Here is a 21,874-nt window from a genome sequence, read left to right on the forward strand (position 1 = left end):
CAATCACTGTGAAAAAGGCAATGGTAATCCCATGGGCTTATAGAAGGCCTTCCTTTCCCCGAGGTCAAGGGACTTCTGCCTTGTACCCAGAACTGACACCAACAGTCTATTTGCAGGGAAAATGGGGGTGGGGTGATATTGCATGAGCAATGGACAGTATCTGCCACTGTCTATTGATTGGATTTTGATTTTGAACATTCTGTAGTGTGTAGTTTGTAGTCAGTTAAATTTTTTTTAAGCACAGGTATAATGTCATTCAGTTTTCATGATTCCAGGCCCAGTGGTGACCCCCCAACTCCAAGCATGGTGAAGTTGGACGGGTGGGGCGTGTGCTGGGACAGAGACAGCCAATGAGACGTGGGGCAGGCTCTAGGAGGGAAGGCCAGGACTTAGGTTGTGACTGTGTCAAGTGGGAAGTGCTCTGGGAATCTAATTGAGAAGATAGCAGACAGCTGAACGGACAAGGTCAATTGTCCGAATTCCAGGTCCTCTGAAAAAGAGATTTAGTGCAATTAAACATTGAGACCAGAGACCTTCAGAATGGTTAAAACCATAAGACTACATCAGAGGTGTCAACCTCATTTTCACTGGGGGCCACATCAGCCTTGTGGTTGCCTTCAAAGGGCTGAAATAACTTTAGGACTGTATACATGTAACTACTCCTTAACTGTTAAGGAGTTGAAATTACATTCGGCCCTTTGAAGGCAACCGTGAGGCTGAGGTGGCCCCCAGTGAAAAGGAGTTTTGCGCCCCCTGGACTAGATGATTCTAAACAGGACAACAGGAAACAGAGGAGAAGGAAGCTGAGATTAGACCTTGGGGAATCCAAACATTTCCAAGTGTGGGCAAAGGACAAAGAACCTATCAAATAAATGGAGACAGAACAATGAGATGGTCCACAGTTCACTTTTACTGAACACTTAGTAAGTTGCATAAAAACAGGTAATATGTCTGTGACACTGTGACATGAATGTTCCAAGAAATTCAGAGTATAAGCAAAATTTCTAACACACGTGGACATTCTTCCATGGCAAACTCCTGAAGTGTTTCTTTGGCTTTACAGCGTTGGAATCTGCTCTCCTAAGTCTTTCAGCTGTTCGTCGAGCAGTTAACTGTCTACTGACCACAAGGAACGTCATAAATACCTGTAGTCCCTCACATTCTCCACCCTAGATCAGGGAGGAGGTGACAGAAGGAAAGATGATTGTCACATTTATTTACAAAGACATTTTTGCACCCGTGTTAAAAGAAATGTGAGCCCTGACTGGTGTAGCTCAGTGGGTTGAGCACGGGCTGAGAACCAGAGGGTTGCCAGTTCAATTCCCAGTCAGGACACATGCCTGGATTTCAGGCCAGGTCCCCAGTAGGGGACATGTGAGAGGCAACCACACATTAATGTTTCTCTCCCTCTCTTTCTTACTCCCTTTCTCTCTCTAAAAATAAATAAATAAAATCTTTAAAAAGAAAAAGAAATGTGAAAGGTAAGGCAAGTGTGTAGTCACTTACAATGTCAGTCAGTGCAAGTCAGTGTTTCTCACGTGAAAGTGGAATTACTGACGTCCCCACTCAGAAGAACATTACAGTTACCCAAACTTTTACAGTGTTGTACTGCATTACACCTATCGAGTACATCCTCATTCAGACTTGAAGACAAAAAAAAAAACCAAGAAAATGAAAAATGCTTAAGTTGGCAGTTGTTTCTCTGAAAACAAAGAACCTAGTATGAGCCAATGCTATTCTGAAAATGCCATAGGTCACTAGCAAAATGTATGCAATAGAATACCTGAAGTTCACTCACCTTTGATGTTTTAACAAAGGAGGGTCTTTGTCCAGAACAGACAAATAACTACAGCAAGAAAGCCCTTTGGCTTTGATCTTTTGGAGCTCAATGGAATGAAAGAGTCAATATTTACTCTTTTTCCTCCTTCTCTTCACATTTCCTGTCCATTCTTGTCTCCTTGCACCGACTAGTGATCTCCTAACAGAACACACTGGAGCTGCAAAGGTTGGCCCTCCTCCCAAAGCGGCCGGGGCACTCAACCCCACACCTGTCCGCGGAGGGCGGGGAGATGCTACCCGTAAACTCCACCCCCACCCCCATCAACTTTCTCCCTGGTGCCCTCACCCTCGCTCGCTCTCTCTCTCTCTGTCTCACTCACACACGCACACATACACACACTTCACCAAAAGTGGTTTAGCCATTTGAAAAAGTTGTTCTTAATAGCTCTTTTGAGGCATGGAGCGATTGCTGAAGTAAAACAAATGAATGTGTCAGATCTCGATTCTAATTAACACTGCTGCTGGTTGCTGTGGTCCTTTATTAGAATCGCAGTTGTTTAGTAAATCAGGGATTCCCTGGAGGGTGATTCTCGAAGGCAGTGAGGGACTGGGACCCAAATGTTTGTGTCAAGAATGGGGAAAGGGGGGAATTACATAAGTTAGTACGGTAGTGACAAAAATTCAGAATTCAGTCACTGAATCAATCAACAGATAGTTTCCAAGCAGCTTGTACCCAACTGTGTAAAGGTTTTGGGGTAACAAACACTCTCTCACTCCCTCACACACACCCCCACAAACACACACCCGTAGGGTGTATCCAACCTGGTCTCTGTCCCTCTGAGATCTTACCATGCTTCCTTATGAAACAAAACCCTTGAATAAAAATTAGTTAGATTATCATTAAATGTATTGTTTTCATTGTTACGCACTGTGCTATCTCTATCCTGTTTACTGTAGATTTAATACCATGCAAATACAATTAGTGCAGCCTTGAAAAAACATGGAGGACTTAATGGGAGACATTGAGTTTTAAACCAAGATTATACCAGGTCTTTTAAAAACTCATTAATATTATTATTATTAATTGGGTAGACATATGTAGACGGAACTTTCCATACAGAATGAAGTGGAGCAAAAGCTGAGTGGACTTTGTCCTGCCTACCTGGCAGACTGAAGAAGCACTTTGGGAAGTAAATTCAGAAGACCTCGAGCTCATCCTGTATGATGGGATGATCTTAAAGAGACCTCAGCTTCTGGGTGCACAACTGTGTGTGTCTGCCGCTCTGAGCGGGTCCACCTTGGCATGGTAATGGAGACACCTGCAGGACAGGCTGGAACACGAGCGAGTGTGTTAGGAGACGGGCCTCTCTCAAACCAGGCATGTGGTGCTCACACGTTCCATACATAGGAGTGTCCTTTGCTCTCACCAAGAAAATGATTGAACCCATTTGTATGGAAACATGAAGCCCTGTTGGTCTAAGCGATACATTTTCACATTTGTTAGAATCATAGGTATGGAGAAATATTTCTCCACTGCAAGGAACATCCACTAGAAACTGACAAACATCAGCGCGGAGTGATGGAAGGGCAGGTGACCTGGAAAGCCAAGGACATCTCTAGGGGACAGACGCTACTCAGTGCCAGCTGATGCTCACTGTGAGCAGTGCTCAGAATTCCCAGATTTAATTTCTATTATGTAAAATCACTCAATTTTCAAATAGAGCTCATTTAAAAAAAAACATTGAATTGAATAATTTGCTTCCTCTGGCCGTATACGACATACAGGATGTCAGTGCGCACTTTCTGGTTTGTAAAATGAAGGGATGACCAGGGGAGGCATGGATTTGACCCTAAAGCATAGAGAAGTTGGCTTGTAGAAGAACCGGCAGATGCCAGTAAACATCTTGCCCATCCTGCTTTCATTCTCCAGAAACTGCAGCTCCTTGAGAAGGCTGTGCTAAGGGCAGAAGTGGGCATTGGAGGGGCACGTAGCCTTTGATAGTCCAGAGAAAAGGGGGGTCGTCTTAACTCTGAAAGAGGAACGGAGGGCTGGCATTTCGTGACTCACAGTAAAGACCTTCATAGCAGATATATTTGCAGGTGCTGGCAAAGTGGCCTGGCCTCTGATTGGGAGGGAGGACAGGTGGAGGAGAATTTGCATGGGCCTTCTCCAGTTTCACTGAATTTTATGCTTTATGGTTCCAACCTCCAAAATATAGGAATCCTGTGCTTCAAGGGGCCCTGTGCTTACCTGTGTGGGATGAAGACTAGAAGGGCCATCTTCTGTATTCTGGTCTCAGAAGTTCTGGGCTTTGCCGTGACCCCTTTCAGAAAAGCATTCCCCCCACCCTTCAGGAGTCAGCCCTTCACATCCAAGAGGAGTCTCATGCTCACAAATTCAGAGCGGTGAACAACAGATATGCATCTTATAGGTACCACTTCTTGCACGTCACATTAGTAAATTCTATGCTAATGATAAATGCAAACATCAAGTGTAATGTAGTAGTTGACTATAGAGGTTGGGTATCCAACGACTATGTATTTAAATCTGAATTCTGATTTTTTTATTAGTGATGGCATTGGGAATATTCCTCAGTCTCTCTGGCCTTCATATATAGAAGATGGATGATGATGGCACTAACTTGTAACAAAGTGAGAATTATCTGAGATAACATATTGGCACACCCAGCATGCTGTGTGGGGCTCAGTAGATAAACACTAGTCACCCCTATGTTTCCAGATACATCTGCAGATACCTTCACAGCAGAGCTGGGAGAACCACTCATCTGGGTGATACGGAAAAGTTTGCTGGAAATAGTGGCATTTGCGCTGGGTCTTAAACTGAGCAGAATTGAGATAGAAAATATAATAAGGGAAACGCAGCAAAAACATCACATTATGCTTTTCTGGGGATGGTAACAGCTCTCCTTCAACATGGAACTCAGTACACCCACACCCATGAAACTATGGTTCTTAAGACATCGGCAGCTCTAATTCATATTCTGATGACATCTTTGAAGATTGAGAAATCAGAGATGTCAGGGTGTCAGCAGAGGCTTAAAAGGGGGGATGTCTGGGAAGATCTGGTCTAATGGGGACCACTTCACAGAAATCTCTGAAAACCAAAGTTCAGGAGTGGGAACTGCAATGGAGTCCAAAATGGAGACTTTGAAAACTGAAGATTTTCATATGAATGCATTATCTATAAAAATGATGCATTCTTCTGAGAAATTCTGAAATTCGTATTGTACTTTACTTGGTGATGCCGGAATGACTGGCTGACTTTGCTGATACACCTCCTGGCAGCCATAACTCAGAAGGTCTGAGTCAGTCCTGCACACCCAAGAGGGGTCCCGTGGGCACAGGGTTGGAGGAATGAAAGCCAGAGGGCAGCGTGGAATCGGGCAGCGGGGCTGGGGGTTGTGAAGCAGAATTCATGACAACAATTCCGGCAGGCTGTAATAAAGCTATGTAGCTTTTTCAGTGCAAGTCAGCGATGCCTTACAGTAATATTAATAAATTAATACTTTGATGGGTATGATTTGAAATCACATAACACCACTGTACCCCAGTTTATCTATTTCAACAGAAAAGATAAAGGAAATCATCTCACTGCAAAGGTCATTATGAGGATTGAATTTGAAAGTGCGTAGAAACAGTACAAAGCTGGTTTGTAGCAGAGTGTATTCTGTTCCCATTTACTTTTACTGGAAAGGTCTCTCTGATTCTTTTCCAAGACCAAGACTCGAGTGATTCTTTCAAAAGCTCAGTTCATCGGAAAAACGATACAAAGTTTTCTCAGCTACACAGAGTATTGGTAAAACTGCCTTGAGTCTGCACTTATGAAATTTGAAGAAAGAATAAGGCGCAGGTTCTAAGACTTGGTTGCTGCATTATACACAGTTATCAAAAAGTAATCTTGCTCTTTGGCAATGTTTATGCTCTGCTTGGAATTTAAAGTCATGCTGGCGAGGACAATAAGAAAATATTGATATATGTGAATGCACGTATTTTCTTTAATAAATACCCCAATTCACTCATTTATATACTAGTTCAGTCATTCATTTCCTTTTTTGTTTAGTTTCTAGCAAACTTGTCTTCAGAACCACCTGTTCTATGCAGGGGCCAGATGTGGGGTGCAGGGATGCAGGGTGAACTGCGGTGGAACAGCCTCTGTACTCCCAGGGCTCGCAGTCCAGCAGTGGGGACAGAAATGAAACAACAGATTCTCATAAACGTTATGGTGGGAAAATGTTCAGGGCAGTCACATGATATACTGTCTGGCAGAAAGGGGGGGAATTCGACAGGCTTCCTGGAGAAAGTGCCATTAAATTTGATATTAGCATGACGAATATGAGACTGACTGCTAACGGGGGTGGGGGGGAGAGTGTTCCCTACCACTCCCTCACCGATGTAGGGATGACAAAGATTTCCTTCTAGAACCTGGTGAGTATTAAATGCTTTGATATGGCTACATAATCCCCAAGTATCTTCCTGCCCTGTCTTCCATTTTCTCCCACGGCCTGGCTTCTGTGGATGCTGTGGTTGCAGTAACGGTCCCAGTTACCCGCCTCTCCCTGCATTCACATGCTTTTCCACGGGCTGCCATCACTGCTTATCAAGATGTAAGGCCTGTTTCCTACCCCTTGAACCTGGGTCGGCCTTGGGTCTTGCATCAACCAACAGAATGAGGTAGAATGAACGAGTGTCAGTTGCAAGACCCAAGAGACTGGGAACGCTTCCCCTTGGTCTTCTCCCACCCTTCCACCACCGTCTGAACGAGCTTGAGGTAGCCTGTTGGAGAATGGCGTGCCTACGGAACAGAGTCAGGAATCCCCAGTCTCCACCTTGCCCACCCCTAAACGTGTGAGAAAGGACAGGGCAAATTACCAGAAACACTGACCTGACCCACAGCTGACCACAGGTGCACAGGTGAGCCCGGCCAGGACTAGAAGAATGACCAGCTGACCGGGGACCAAAACTAAATGTGTGTCATCTCAGGTCACTGAGTTTGGGGGCAGGGTAAAATAATTAACCCATGTAGATACCATGGCCTTTTAGAGCTTGCTGGTTTTTTCTCAAGTGGAAATGCTTTATTATTATTATCATGTGAGTAGAGCACGCCCACCGAAAAGCAAAAGGTGAAAGTGAACGGGAAGATCCATTCTCCCCTCTTGATTCACTTTTGCACTCCCCAAAGCACCGTTTTCAGCGGCTGGTGTTACCGCGCCCTGGGCTTGTGTATTGGCAGGGACGGACTTCTCCGTTCCACTTGTTTTTATCACGCAACAGGAAGGAGAGACCAATCGGGCAGACCTCAGTGAGCAGAGAAGCCCCCGTAACTGGGTCTTCACCTGGGAGATGGACTGGCTTCCTGCCTGAGTCCACATTGGCCTGAGGCAGCTGTGGACTCTGCGGCCGTGGCCTGAGGTCTGTCGTTCAGTCCAGTCTCAGGCCCCAGCAGACAGTGCTCCGAGTCTGCCTGACTTCCCAGCTGTAACTGGGCGCTTGGTTGTTTCCTCAGGGTACCTTGGCGGCCTCCTGTTGCTAGGTGCTACTCACTCGTTTCACCCTCCGGAGTTTAACTCCCCCTTTCTGCGTTCTAGGAGTAAACACAGGACAGGGTTCTCATTTGAAGAATCTTTGGGGAGTGCTGTGAGTCCTACTCCCAACGGTCCCGCTTTCATTTCTCTGTGGAAAGTGGCGACTTCTGCCTGCTAGGATTTGTCTGCACTGAAGAAACAGTTGTATTTGCATTTCTCCTGATACTGGTGGTAGGGCCTTGAGAAACCACCGGAAAAGGGGAATGTGGAGTGAGTTGACTATTTTAAATAAACAAAGTGTGTCTTTTTATCAGCCGGCTACAAAATAATAGAAGGTAGTTACTCTCACATCTCAAAGCAAATGGCTGGACCACAAAAGCAGAACTTGCAAAGAAAGCGATCAAAATGAATTTTGTGGGCCTTCACCTGACTCTCATCTCTAGCCTCGGAAAGTGGTTAGAGCTCAGAGGCTTGAGACCAGGTGTCAGAGAGACGTTTTGACTTTGGAACTAATTTGTGGGGGGAAAAAGAACCCCTCTGTTTCTGGATGACACCTAAGGTTCCCTAGTTCAATTTACCAGTTAAATATACAAGTTTAAACAAAACAGAACCTAATATAATGACAAAAGCTGTTCTAGGATTACGGCAAAATACATTTAATCTGAATTGTGGACTTTAAGTTTTTCACCTCTGTGGCGCATCTCTTATTTAAAATAATTTCTTATAGCTGTATCCCATGTATTCAGTTTTAATATATAGTTATAAAACATATTTATAAAACACATGTGTCTTCAGAGAAAACTGTACACCTATGGGTTGGGGTTAAGATCTGATCCTTTAGGTGACTAAAATGGAGTTGCTGAGGAACCCGGCAAATTGCCCAGACTCATTAGCAAGTAGTAGAAGCATCGAGAAATGAATGGAGGGGGGGTCTGACCCGCGGGACACCTCTCTTCCCATACTCTAACTAGGCTGGGTTTCCCTATTTCCACCTCTGTGCTCATAAATTTATTCATTGATTCACCCATTTATTTATTCACCTATTTTTACATATAAACTTATCAAGCATTATTGATGCTGTGCCAGTGAAGGAGATTGCTATTAATCACAAAAGTCAAAAATATAATTTTCATTGCTCACAAACCCCTCCCCACAGAGAAAATGACACGGCACTCTCTGTTGGGCATGTTATAGGACAGCTAGATGACACAGGAACTTAGATTTAAGTAAATTAGTGAAATAACAATGAAGGACTTGGACCCAGGAGGGACAATGACCAGGGACACCAGGGTGCCTGGGAGAGTGGCTGATGGAGGTTAGAGGCCCAGGGACGGTGCCAGGGAGGGGGCCGAGAGCCTGATGGGGGACAGGCTGAGTCAGCCACATCGGTGGTGCTGGGCTTGCCTAAAAATCACAGGAAGCCACTTCCGGATTCTGAGTTCAGGGATCAGATTTACAAGGCCAGTTAATGCATTACCATCCTAAACCCAGGCAAACGGAATTAGGAAGATAATATGCTGCCCCAAACAACCAGCCTCATAGACCCAAAGGAGGAATGTTTTCTCCACTCTCCAGCCATGAAGTTTCTGTGCTCCTATCACTAAGAGATGTTTACCACTGAGTGTCTGATAGATCAAAAAACGAATTCTCAAGCACCTGAGCAACCATGTTACGTGTGGGGGGCTTTTTCCCCCTAAAACACAGCGACGCTATACATGCTGGTCATTCTTTGGTTCAGTTAGTTGCTCATTCAGCAAACCTATGACACTTGGTGGCACAGCTCACTATGAGGGGATGACAGATGACCTCTGCCCAGACAGGCCGACCTGCCTGTGACGCACCTGGTCCCACCCACCTCCAGCGCGCACTTTTGCCTCTGATTNGCATTATTGATGCTGTGCCAGTGAAGGAGATTGCTATTAATCGCAAAAGTCAAAAATATAATTTTCATTGCTCACAAACCCCTCCCCGCCTAGAAAATGATTTGTCACTCTCTGTTGGGCATGTTATAGGACAGCTAGATGACACAGGAACTTAGATTTAAGTAAATTAGTGAAATAACAATGAAGGGCTTGGACCCAGGAGGGACAATGACCAGGGACACCAGGGTGCCTGGGAGAGTGGCTGATGGAGGTTAGAGGCCCAGGGACGGTGCCAGGGAGGGGGCCGAGAGCCTGATGGGGGACAGGCTGAGTCAGCCACATCGGTGGTGCTGGGCTTGCCTAAAAATCACAGGAAGCCACTTCCAGATTTTAAACTAGTGAATTCTAAGTTCAGGGATCAGATTTACAAGGCCAGTTAATGCATTACCATCCTAAACCCAGGCAAACGGAATTAGGAAGATAATATGCAGCCCCAAACAACCAGCCTCATAGACCCAAAGGAGGAATGTTTTCTCCACTCTCCAGCCATGAAGTTTCTGTGCTCCTGTCACTAAGAGATGTTTACCACTGAGTGTCTGATAGATCAAAAAATGAATTCTCAAGCACCTGAGCAACCATGTTACGTGTGGGGGGCTTTTTCTCCCTAAAACACAGCGACGCTATACATGCTGGTCATTCTTTGGTTCAGTTAGTTGCTCATTCAGCAAACCTATAAGGACACTTGGTGGCACAGCTCACTATGAGGGGATGACAGATGACCTCTGCCCAGACAGGCCAACCTGCCTGTGACGCACTTGGTCCCACCCACCTCCAGCGCGCACTTTTGCCTCTGATTCCGTAAGACAGGGCTGGACTCGGTTGTCCAGTAGTTTGTAGGCTTTTCCCTAAACCATGTGTATTCTTATCCCACTTATTTTTTTCTAGCAAGATGGTTGTTTAAAATGATGAGAGATGTTTGGAGTCGAGGAATTTGGTGACAGAACTAATTGTGTGTGTGTGTGTGTGTGTGTGTGTATTGTATGTGAAACTACTTACGGATTCTAAGTTAAGATCTTATGTGATCAGACTTGCAAAGTTAGCTAACTTAAATTTGATTTCTAGTAACTGTATGTGTAGTCCATAACATAGTGTGTTATACAGATACCCTGAAAACTACTGGGGAAAATATAGCTTGACAGTAACTAATTTCATTCATAGTAGAGAAGTTCCAAATTTCCAACTATTCTCTGATTCTACTGGGGGAAAATAATTAACCAGGCATAAAATTTAAATCATGCAGGAGTTGCCTTCACCTTAAACTTGACTCTCAACAAACCAGTCATACCCTGGCTGGTGTAGCTCAGTGGATTGAGCGCCAGCAGGTGAACTACAAGGCTGCTGGTTCGACTCCCAGTCAGGGCACATGCCTGGGTTGCAGGCCAGGTCCCCCATGGGGGACACATGAAAGGCAACAGCACATTGATTCTTCTCACCCCCTCTTTCTCCCTCCCTCTCCCTATCTAAAAATAAATAAATAAAATCTTTAAAAAATAAAATGGTTCTTTTTTAAAAAAATCAACAAACCAATCAGGTTTGAAAATGTGAGTTTTCAGTAGCATGAATTTTGACTGTCCTGCAAGCTTCTCCCGTCTTTCACTGTGGGGAAGGCGTTCTACCCTCTGCCCTCTTGCCTTGACATTGGTCCTAGTTAGCAGTGGTTGGCTTTCTCTGGAAAGGCCTTGTGGGTATGCTACACTAACCGTATTCTCAAAGAATGCCCGTTTTCTTTCAATGAAAAGCTATTGAAGACATTGCAAAAAGTTTTCTAAACATTCTAACTTATGCTGGGCTTTTACAGAGACTGCTTCCAGAAGCTTTGTAAACTCACCAGAATATTTGCACTGCCATCTACTGTCCACAACAGGCACTGTCACTTCCCTCGATTCTTTTTTTCTTACGTTAAATTCAATTGAAGACAGGTCCATGTATTTTTGCCTTTTTATTAGAAACTTGGGAAAGATAAAGAAGTGAGGGGAAGTTCTTTATATTAATAATAAATGCACACATAGCTTACCTTTTACAATGACTTAATAGTCTTTAGACTATGCCTTAAAATAATGCATTCAATAAATACTTTAAGTCTTTCTCAAGAATTGGTTAGCGGGTTGCTCAGGGAAAACACAGAGAGGAACGAGATGGACATGATTCTGTTCTCACAGAATACGCTGTTTGGTAAAAGAAAAAAGGGAAGGAAGGGAGAACGGACAAATGCACCAGGCAGAGAACAGCGTCATGACGAAAACCTGGAGTAAGAGAAGGTGTGGGGCTCTAAGAGAGTTTAATGCTGTGAGGCAGGGGCGAGACCTCGATGAGGCTGGTGGCACCAGCTGAGCCATGGGGACCCTTGAGAGAAAGCGGTTTAGACCTGAGCAGTGACCCTGGTAAACTAGCTCATGGCCCAATCAAGAGTGTTTTTGAGGTTATTTCAACTATCCCAGCAGGTTTCATTTATGAATATTGAAGAGTCCGTGAATGAACTCCGGTGTTTTCTTCTTATCGTAAATGTGGAAACCCTCTTGAGAGTTCGGATGGCTGCCTCGGGCCTCCCAAGCAGGGAACGGCTTTTCCTGGACGTGGCCATCGAGGTGTTCCCGGGGGGAAGACTCCTAACTGGAGGTTCCCCAATTCCTTGGAGTTCTCAACATGGTATTCTCCTGTTTTGACTTTTTTGAACATTCCACTCACAAATGAACGGTGTAAAACATTACCTTCGTCAGAGACGTGTTGGGAACTTAAGAGATTATAAATCAGTAGTCCTCAAACTCTTCAGTTTTAGGACTTCTTATGTTCTTAAAAATCACTGAGAACCCCAAAAAGCTTTCCTTTATGTAAGTTAAAATAAAAACATTTATTATATTAGAAATTATATTGAGAATTACATTTTTCATTAAAAATAAAATCATTTATATTAACACAAATAACATCTTGTATGAAAAATAACTATAATTTCCAAAACGGTGAGCAGACTGACACTGTTTCACATTTTTTTACATCAAATGTCTGGTTCAGTGGAATGTAGGTTCTTGTCTCCACTTTGGATTCAGTCTGCTGTGATACGTTCCTTTACTTAAAATATATGGAGGAAATCTGGGCTCACATATATATGTATTTGAAAAGGAAGGAAAATTTTAATCGCCTTCTTATACAGTTGTAGATAATCTTCTTCCATACCCTTCTAAAAGTCAGTAAATGGCAGTTTCATGTTACTTACATATCAATGAACCCATCATGCTGTTACAGTAAAACCCAGCAGTCTATGTTGAACCTTAAATGGATCTTTTACCCCGACATGATTTATAGCATCATGCTTTTAGAAAATACTGGTTCGCTAAGTCATGCAAATCTTCCGCATGGTGACACATTTGTTTTACAAAAACCACTACAGTGCATTCATTAACATCACCACTGATCCCATAAGAAAAGCCCTTGAAGTATTAGGATGCTGTCAAGCTCCCAATGGTGGGTGCAAGCTTTTCATAATTTTAATTTTTGCTTGAAAGCTCCAATGTATCATTGTCAACAAGTACTTTGAATTGTCCTTAAAGCAATAGGCCCACTTTATTTATTTAGTTATTTTATTTATTTCAGAAAATGAGGTTTTCCTTAAAAGCTAGAGTTTGAAGTTCCTTCCCCTGACTCTCCGTCACACTGGTTCTGCACTCATTGCCTCTGCAGACCCAGGGCTGCTGCGTCCCTAGGGGGTCGGGGGTGTCTGTGGGTTGAAGGTGAAGGGCTGGTTGGCCTGCCCAATGAGGGATTCAGGCCCAGACCTTTGCAGGACCACAAGGCAACAACAGCCTCCCGTCTGCGTGATCTCCCCGCCTGAGGTCCCATCTGCGCCGCAGCGAGCACTGTGGGTCCACTGACCACCGGAGAAAAGACTCGGGTTTCTGATCTGTAAATTGGGAGCATTTTCAGCTAACTCTGTAATTTCAGAGTGTCTTTGGGAACAGAGACACTAAGTGTAGTTCACACAGAAGCTGGAATATACCAGGAACCCCAAACCAACACTTAACATAAAAGATTGTATTAAAAGCAGAGCTTTGGGGTTTTTCACACCTTCTTTTTCTCTTGTTTATCAAATAACTTCAAGTGCATCTGAAAATCAACATTCTCTGTATACTCTAAATTCTATGTTTCATGGATAAAGTGATTTCTTTCCATCCCCAAATTCTAATCTTCAAAGTATCTTTGACTGAACAACAATTAAAATAAATAAAATTTTTTTTAAAAGTATCTTTGTCAACGGCCTGGGCAGCACATCTGGGACCCTTAAATAGAGGAAGAGTTAATACAGTGCTTCTAATTTTGAAAATATTAGTATTATGGAAGAGTGCAAAAGTCTTAGAAGCTGGTTATAAAATTAAAACAAATGAAGATAAGTGAGATAAAAGTCGCATTGCAAACCTAGTGAAAGTAGTCAGCTCAAGCACAGTAATACAGACTTCAAACTAAGGGAGACAGAGAGAGCAAGGGAAGAAAGGAAGGGAGGGAGGGAGGGAGAAAAGACAAGTACAATTTGGAGGCTGAAGAGGACATTTTCTGAGTTAGGAGCCCTGTGGACAAAAGCCGAACATAAAGCACCAAAAATGGTTACATCACTTGCTTTTTCCCCTAATGGGGTGTCCTGGCTCCGGTAATCACTCCCAAACAAACTCAAACTGGGGTAGTGAAATGTGCAGGAGGACAAGGCTTGGCCTTCCTCGATCTGTCCTTCATTCCCAGGAGCTCATCTTCAGAGAAGGCCCCTGTGGTACCGCGCAGGGCCAGGGCACTGGTCCATCACCGCCCCCAATCGGCCGGCATCGGGACTGTCCCGTGCACTGGAAGAGCGTTCGGCCAGATACAGTGGGAGTCATCGCTGCCGACTGTGCGCCTCTAACAGCTGGTCTTTCTTTGTCCCTTGTCCACAGAGCCGAAAGTTAGCTGCAAACTAGGCCGGTCTGCGTCCACATCAGGTGTGCCCCCTCCGTCCGTCACTCCTCTCAGGCAAGCCAGTGACCTGCAACAGAGCCAGGTACCATCATCGTTAGCCAATCGTGATTGACTTCCTGTGATGCAACATGCCAAACGCTTCCACCTGTCTGTCCTGTGTTGCCGTAGACGACGTTTGCGTTGCTTTTCGTTCCCTCTGTGTGTATGGGTTGCGGGGGCGCAGAGTGTGGCGGTCTGTGTTCTCATCCGAACAGGCGGGTCTTTCTTCCCTGTGATTGGGTGGAACTTTCTTCACTGTTACCAAACCGTTTGTGTCTCTGGTTTCCATCCTTCTGTAACGTAAATGCAGCAAACCTGTACTATATGTATTGGCTTAGTGGTTATTTTTTAAAGTTCTTTCTCTCTTCCACGTTTTGTGTACTTTTTTATACTGTCTCTGAAAATTTATCAACATTTGATAAATTTATCTACTTTGTTTTATGTAGATTTCCTTTTCAATGTTTTGTCTATGACACACAAATGTTGTCAATGAATTTGTACATATTTTTTAGCTCTTATCCTATTATGCTGTAATATTTGTGGCCATTTAACTTCTATTTTTATTTAGCTTGGAGCATGATTGTAAGACACTGTGAATATTGATGTCCTTATAAATATTCATATACCAACTGATCTGGATTGAACGTGGCAGCTAGTCTTCTCTCTTAGGCCATAAAGACGAATTGACGTATGAAATAATCTAGATATTTACCAAACATTGTAGCTTAATAAGGCAATCCTTAAATAAATGCCATTTTCCTCTTTTACCAATAATGCCAGAAATGTTCTCAGAAAGGGGATGTCTAAGTATTCATGCATGGTCAATGAGATCTCTACTATCACCTGAAGAAAAGAGACAAAAAAATAAAGGCATAAGCTAAAATATCGCCTAGTCCTTCACAGTACAGTATGTTGCTCTCATGTTCATTTGGACACACGGTTGTACAAGGGGAATTTATTACGGGGAAAATTACTACATGTTACTATCTGTCATTCACCCTATAGGAATTCAGTACCTTGACTTAATTTTTCAACCCATAATTGTTATTGGTGTAAAATAGGGTATTATCATCCTGAAGCGGAATCCCTCTGCTTCTCAGATTTAATCTTTGCATTCGTAAAACCGTTATGAAATAGTCAGTTATGAAACTAGGGATGAAACCTCTGTGAGAAAGGAAAAACTGAGTACCTAAGAATGGCGAGGCTTCTGCCCTGGCCGGGTGGCCTGGTTGGTTGGAGCAGCCCATACACCAGTAGGTCGAGGGTCTGATCGCCATTCAGGGCACATCCCCCGGTCAGGACATGCATGGGAGGCACCTGATCGATGTTTCTGTCTCCCCACCCCTCTCCTTTCCTCTGTCTCTAAAATCAACAAAAGTATATTCTCGGTGAGGATTAAAACAAAGAATAGAGAAACTTCAACTCTATGTTCTCTTTCTCATTCCTGTGCTGCTGTTATTACAGATGTGACTAGTTTTGCTGAGATTGTGCATGCTGTATCCCAGCCCTGTATCCGGTGGACCCAGAACACACGCATTACAAGATTTCATCTGATCATTTGCATGTACATTTCCAAATGCCTCCATCCATTGAAGGTTTGGTGACGAGAGAAAACAGTGCCAGGAAGACGAGGGAGTGGGATATATGTTGGGGGGGCGTGTGTACCATGGATGTGATGAAGAGGCACCTTTTCTGCCGCTCCTTTTGCAAGTTTTGGGCAGACATTTTGTTCTTGTTGAGACTGGCATATCCTGGGTCCTCCTCTCAGGCTTTACACAGCTGGTTCGGTCGTATGCTCAGGGTTGCATTATATGATGGAAATGGGGGGATAAAAGCAGGAATGGAGCACACAGCCAATCAGCAAAAGCCCAATTCACTTCATTAACACATAGCCTCCCACCGCCTGAGCTGTGCAATAGATTTTAAAATGACTCCCATTGTTTTCATTCTGTGTGAAAGTTAACCTGACAAGTATTTACAAGCATAAAAAAAGCCCCAGTCGGAGGACGTGGAACATGCCACTAGATTTACAATGTAATGGCAGCAACACAGTGGAGAAGGGTTTATCTGCACTACCTTCAAACTGCAGAATAAAGTGTTATGTTCACAAAGATTACATTACAAATACATTTGAGTTATTTGTCATAAGAATGCTATTTCCCAAAGCGATGGGATCTGGCCCTCCCTGTGTGATGTGGAATAAATTCATGTTACCAATGGGAATGTCAGTGGTGAAATCCATTCATTGTCATTTATGACGGCAGAGCCGCATCAGAATAAAGCAAGTACCAAACCGACCAACCAACCAACCGACCAATCAAAAGCCTTGCCTTATGTGATGCTTTCACCTGGACAGGCTTGTCTGGTTGGTTCACGAAGTCGTGACACTTCAGTACTTTGTGGAGCCCTCTGTCACGGGAGCCATGTGTAGAAAAAGAAAGGGAAGTTTGTTATTACCTTTACATAGCAGCTCAATGCAGTCATGTGCAGAAGGAGAAGTAGGCCCTATCCGATTTGCACTTTCATGCCAAGAATCCAGGAACTCAGAGAACTTTCCACAACTGACGACAGTAGGAGCTGAGAAATTCTGACATGTTATTTAGGCTTTACATGCGTGTTAACTTCTGCGTGTTTCAAGTGGTGGAATCATTGGCTCCCATTGAAAGGCCCATGGTCTCAGGACCCTCTCAATAACTCCAATACTGAGTAGAATGAAATCAAGCGAGCCATCCCTTTGCCCTCATTGCAACTCCCCCCCCCGCCAACCGCATCCAAAAATCTTACCATTTATTCCCTAGGAGTAGGAAGTGGAATGTAATAAACAAGAGGATGTTTATCTTTAAGGAGTCTTCAACCAATTGACAGGCAGGAGTGGGGTTGGGGGCAAACGGACCACGAGGGTGTGCTCCTCCTGGCTTTGCTGTCCCCTCCAAACCTGCACCTGGCCCTCTCCTCAGCATGAGGAGGGTTACCCTCCTCAGCAGGGTTACAGGTGAACGTGTGAAGCAGCTTAAGTATAGACTCCAGCCTCCTTTAACAACACAGAAGGGGCACAGAGTTCGTTACGGTTCTTAGACGATGGCTGCAGGATGAAAACCATGTGCTATTTATTGTCCTCTCTGTGCCAGGGTCTACTGAGAGCTTCCCTGCCTTGTGGGAGGGGTGGCCACGGTCGTGTCCTGCCCTGTGGGGACAGCTATCATCCCACAGCACAACAGAGGACCTCAAAGGGACATTATGTACCTTGTCCATGCTTTGTACTTCTTAGATGCCAACGTCCACAGTCTTAACTAGTCCGCTGGATAAACATTGGGGATGTAGAAGAAGTGAGACTTCTGGTAGAATCCTTGCCCCACCAGCCACTGGCTCTGCGACCCTGAATACATTCTTCAGCTTTTCCGAGTCTGCTTGCCCGTCTGTCAAGTGAGGGCAGTGTGTTATCTGTCTTGCCTCATTGTTGTTGAAGATTAAAGACATATGCACATAAAGCCCTGGACAGACAGTCCTCGCTAAGAAAGTGATAGTTCTTTCTCCTTTCCTTCTTGCTTTCCCCTTTTCCAAAAATTCAACTTTCCAGCTTGCTACAAAATCATAAGTGGGAGAGTCCTTCTATTCAGGGGGATTCCGAAGGGGCGGGGGTGGGCAGGTTCCGTCCACCTGGTATCACTGACCTTGTAGGAAATGGCCAGCTTGTCATAATAACAAAGACAGACTTCAAGTCTGTTTTATCAGTGGCTTTAAATTCTCTAGACAGCGCATCTTCCTATTGCCGTCATTGGGGACAGAATGGTTTCTCCCACCCGTCTTTGATACGCTTGATTTGATTCCTTCATTATTTCTTCCCCAAATAGAAAACTAGACACTCAGTTGTTTACTGAATACCAGGGAGTCTGTCCAGCATGGCTTCTCACTTTGTGGATCCCACATGTGGCTTCGCAGCACAGTGAGTGGACATCAACTAAGGGTATCTTTTCAGAAACGCCTCCTGCCCTCGAATACAACTCACCCTCCTATTTGAGTTAACGTGGGAGTGAGCAGGGCGAGCCTGCTGAGGCTGCACAGGAAGCTGTTACCTGCCAGGGTCGGGAGGGAGGGTGGAGAGACACAGGATGAGCGAGCGGACAAGGGCGGCGTGTTCTGAGAAAGGCCCCAGACCGCTGTGTGAAATGCCTTGTCTTCTGATTGCACATGTAATTTACCCAGAAGCGTGCTCAGTGTAGTTTTATGTCCCTTTACATTGATTTAAATGCTTTGTTTTTCATTTTAATGAAGAAAGGATTGAGGATAATACATTGTGAATTGTTATGTAAATCGGAGACTGAAGTTGAACAGCATTTGGTCTCACCCACTGAGTGTGCGCGAATATGCAACTCTCGGGCAGCACTACTTGGTATTTCTTACACAAAGTCAGTCAATGGGATACATAGTTTAAGAAATCTTTTGGGCCCTCATTTATTCCTCCGCAAATGCCAAGGGTGGTCTTGTTGACTATGTGAAGGGAAGCCGAAGACTTCCACTTCACCTTACAGTTTATTCCACGCGGTGTCGGGCGGATCTTTCACGTTTCCATTTCTATGTCAATGTTTATCCACGGTTAGAAAGGAGAGACTCTGGGAAGTTGTTGGAACAGTTCGGCCGCTGGGTCTGTCCCACACGTCAACGCGGGCGAAAGGGAAGCTTGGGCTCCAAGCCTAGAGCTCAAGTTACCAGTTTATTGCTGTCGATCTTGCCCGAGTTGTACACAGACAGCTGTTGAAGCCTGGTCATTGCAGTCGAGAATTTAATGAGATGATCGCGTTCAGCTGCCCGTTATTAGCAGAAGTCCTCGTCCTAGAAACCTTCCGCACCTGCACCCGAGGCTGTTCACTATTGAAACTGATGTCAGCCTGCCATGGCCAGCCTCGCTGGGGAAGGTAGCAGAACTTTAGATGGACCCATACCGCCATCTAGTGTCTGAGATGCACTTTGCAATTTGTACATGGGTTTTAAAAACAACAGAATCTAATAAAACTGCCTTGTGACAGAAAAGATATACTGCTTGGGATAATAGACATAAAGCTTATAGAAACCCATGAACATGTTATTGGTGATATTTATTTATAATTCATTACTTTATTCCTGCAGTTTTAGGCTGTCTACCTTTTGAGCATACCCTTCTACAGTTCTGGGAGCAGGACAATAACAAATCACACCCATTGATCTCTGAGAGTTTTGCATTATTTATGTCAGATAAATAACATATTTATGTAGATGCAGCTGTTTCCATTAGGATTTACGGCCTCTTCTATACTTTGGGGTTCCCTGAGTCCCACCCGAGCCTCCAGGGAGGGCGAGCAGTATCCCGATTTTCAGACTGAATAGAAAACTATCAGAAAGCCCGACTGGCTGATGGAACAATCCCTTCAGTGCTTTTGTTTGCTATGAACATGTCTGCAACACAGCACTTTAGATCCTTTCCTGGAATGAGCCGTCTTCCTAGCTAGAGGGCAAATTTAACCCCAACTTGAGTTCCATGTGGACTAGGGAGAACAGCTTACACAATGTTAGTATTGGCTCCAAGAAATACTGCACTTGATTCAAAATGAAAAATACACCCTCACTCCAAGTGCCTTGCCCAGGGAGTACAGGGGGTCTCTAGTCTCTCTACCCAGCTCTCCTGCTGGGCAAATCGTTGTCTTTGCTCTGTGCTGCAAATAAACGTTACCCTCCAGGTCCAGGTGGATTCCCAAAGTGACTTTTGTTGAGTGCTTGTCCATTGGGCAGAAGTAGGTTTATAGTTGCTCATATGGAAAGTAACACAATAATTCATACATGATAATACAAGAATAAACTCTGTTCCACATACTCACATCTGTAGCTCTACTTTTGCCACACTTTGTACCTGCAGGTGGCACAGTGTTTATAATGTCATGTTATCTAATGTTATCTATTTTCACAGCCTATACATGATGTAGTAATATCGCCCCCCCACCCTTGCGTTGATGAGAAATAGACCTCAGAGAGTTTTTACGTGTCTAACAGCTAGTAGGTGGCATGTGGACATGAGCTGTAAACCCAGGTGGTTCTGTCTCCTAAAATATTGTTTTATTTTCTAGCAGAAGTAGCTGCCTGTCCAAATTTGCTTTCATTATAAAGTTCACCTTCCCACACTTTCATTCATCCATTTAATTTATTATCCTTTGATTTTTCAGGCCTGGCCTTTTAAACTTTTTTGGATTAAAAGCTACCTAGCAGAGGGTCAGATTCAAGCTGTGCAAGACGCCACTTCAGATCACAGCCTCCGTGAGTGAGACAGGGCTGCGACTGTAACTCCGGGGAGGAAGACAGATGCCGCTCACTGGTTGTGTCATTTTCTGTGGCCCACGGACTAGTGTAGTGAGAAGGCAGCCGTGCATGTGTGCACGCCTCTGCGTGTGTGCACATGTGAGAGCACAAACATTTGAGCACATCTGACTTTCTGCCGCCGGGAGGTATCAGGCTCTTCCATGGGATTGCAGGAAAGCGTTTCAAGGAGCCACACACGGGAGTCTGTGGTGTGGAAAGATGCGTCACTGGTGTGGGAGCCTCCCCCCGTGTCTTCTCTCTGCCTGTCCCACCAGGGAAAAGTCCAACTGTGTCTGCAGCAAGGCCAGAATGGAAGCCTGCGTTTAGAGCTTTTGCTTCCCATTAAGGCTCAGTGTTTTGGAAGCCCATGCCATAGACGGTGGGCCCAGCAGCTGCTAGACTCACATGGCCCTGTGCTCCCAGGGGAGGGAGCGTGCCAACAAATGGGCTGAGTGTGTTACCAGGTGGTGAAAGAGAGAGAAAACACACACATGCCCAGTGAGGAGAGGGACAGCGTGTGCACCTCTTTGTTCCCCTGGGGTTATATTCAGGAGCTTTTTCAAAATGACCAGCTTCCCAGGTTTTGGTGGGTGTTTGATGAGTCCGTTTCTCAGCTAGTCCTTTCCCCTCAGGCTACATCAACAGGCCTCTTTGGTCAGGCGTCTCCTGCTGTGCCTCCCAGCAGCTTGGTGCCTGAGCAGGAATGGTGGGAGGAGTGTTAATCACCTCACTGCAGAAATACTGTGATCCCCTGGGGTGTGAGGCTGCAGCTTCCCCCGGAGGCAAAAGGCCCACGCTCCCCAGTGTATTAAGTTCAACATCCACTTGCCTTTGCTTCCCTTTTTATGTATCACTAGTTAACTACCTACAGTAATGTTTCCTTGTTCTGAAAAGAAAATAAACCCCTCACACACCAGCACATGTTCACACCGGCTCTCAGAGTCCTGGTATAGATTTAACTGACGACACACAAAAGGGAGATAACGTACTTGCCGAGATTTATCTGGCTTCTGAGTGTCCGAGGCAAACCTAGGAACAGACACTGTACAAGGGAAAAGAACCCCATAATGTGACTTGGAAGCCTGTGTTTTCCAAAGTAAATGCTGCGTTAGAAAGAGCAAATAACCCCTGGTTGTCAGCAGTTTGGACAGGGATGGTATCTGGAATGCTGCATTTAATGACTTACTTCCCAGAAAATAAGGAAGTTATTTGAAGGACCAAAAGGTGTCCAGAGTAATGTTTCGTAGCCCAGGCAACTTTTTATATAGAAAGGGGTAGAGGCTCTTTCTGGAGAAGCTGAAAGACCCACTTATTCGGGATACAACCTAGAAA

At 44.6% G+C, this 21,874-nt stretch overlaps 1 protein-coding gene across 1 annotated transcript in view; it reads left to right on the plus strand.

The window, feature by feature from the left end:
* The window catches only part of NYAP2 (neuronal tyrosine-phosphorylated phosphoinositide-3-kinase adaptor 2), a 213,981-nt gene that overhangs the window by 168,214 nt on the left and 23,893 nt on the right, over window positions 1–21,874 (plus strand). The window contains exon 7 of the mRNA XM_037029259.1: window positions 14,158–14,261. Within this exon, the coding sequence (XP_036885154.1) occupies window positions 14,158–14,261 (104 nt within the window). The remainder of the gene's footprint in view (window positions 1–14,157; window positions 14,262–21,874) is intronic.

Source organism: Sturnira hondurensis, unplaced genomic scaffold (assembly GCF_014824575.4).
Source record: "Sturnira hondurensis isolate 20B ecotype Veracruz unplaced genomic scaffold, ASM1482457v3 Scaffold0020237, whole genome shotgun sequence".
Classification (NCBI taxonomy): domain Eukaryota; kingdom Metazoa; phylum Chordata; class Mammalia; order Chiroptera; family Phyllostomidae; genus Sturnira; species Sturnira hondurensis.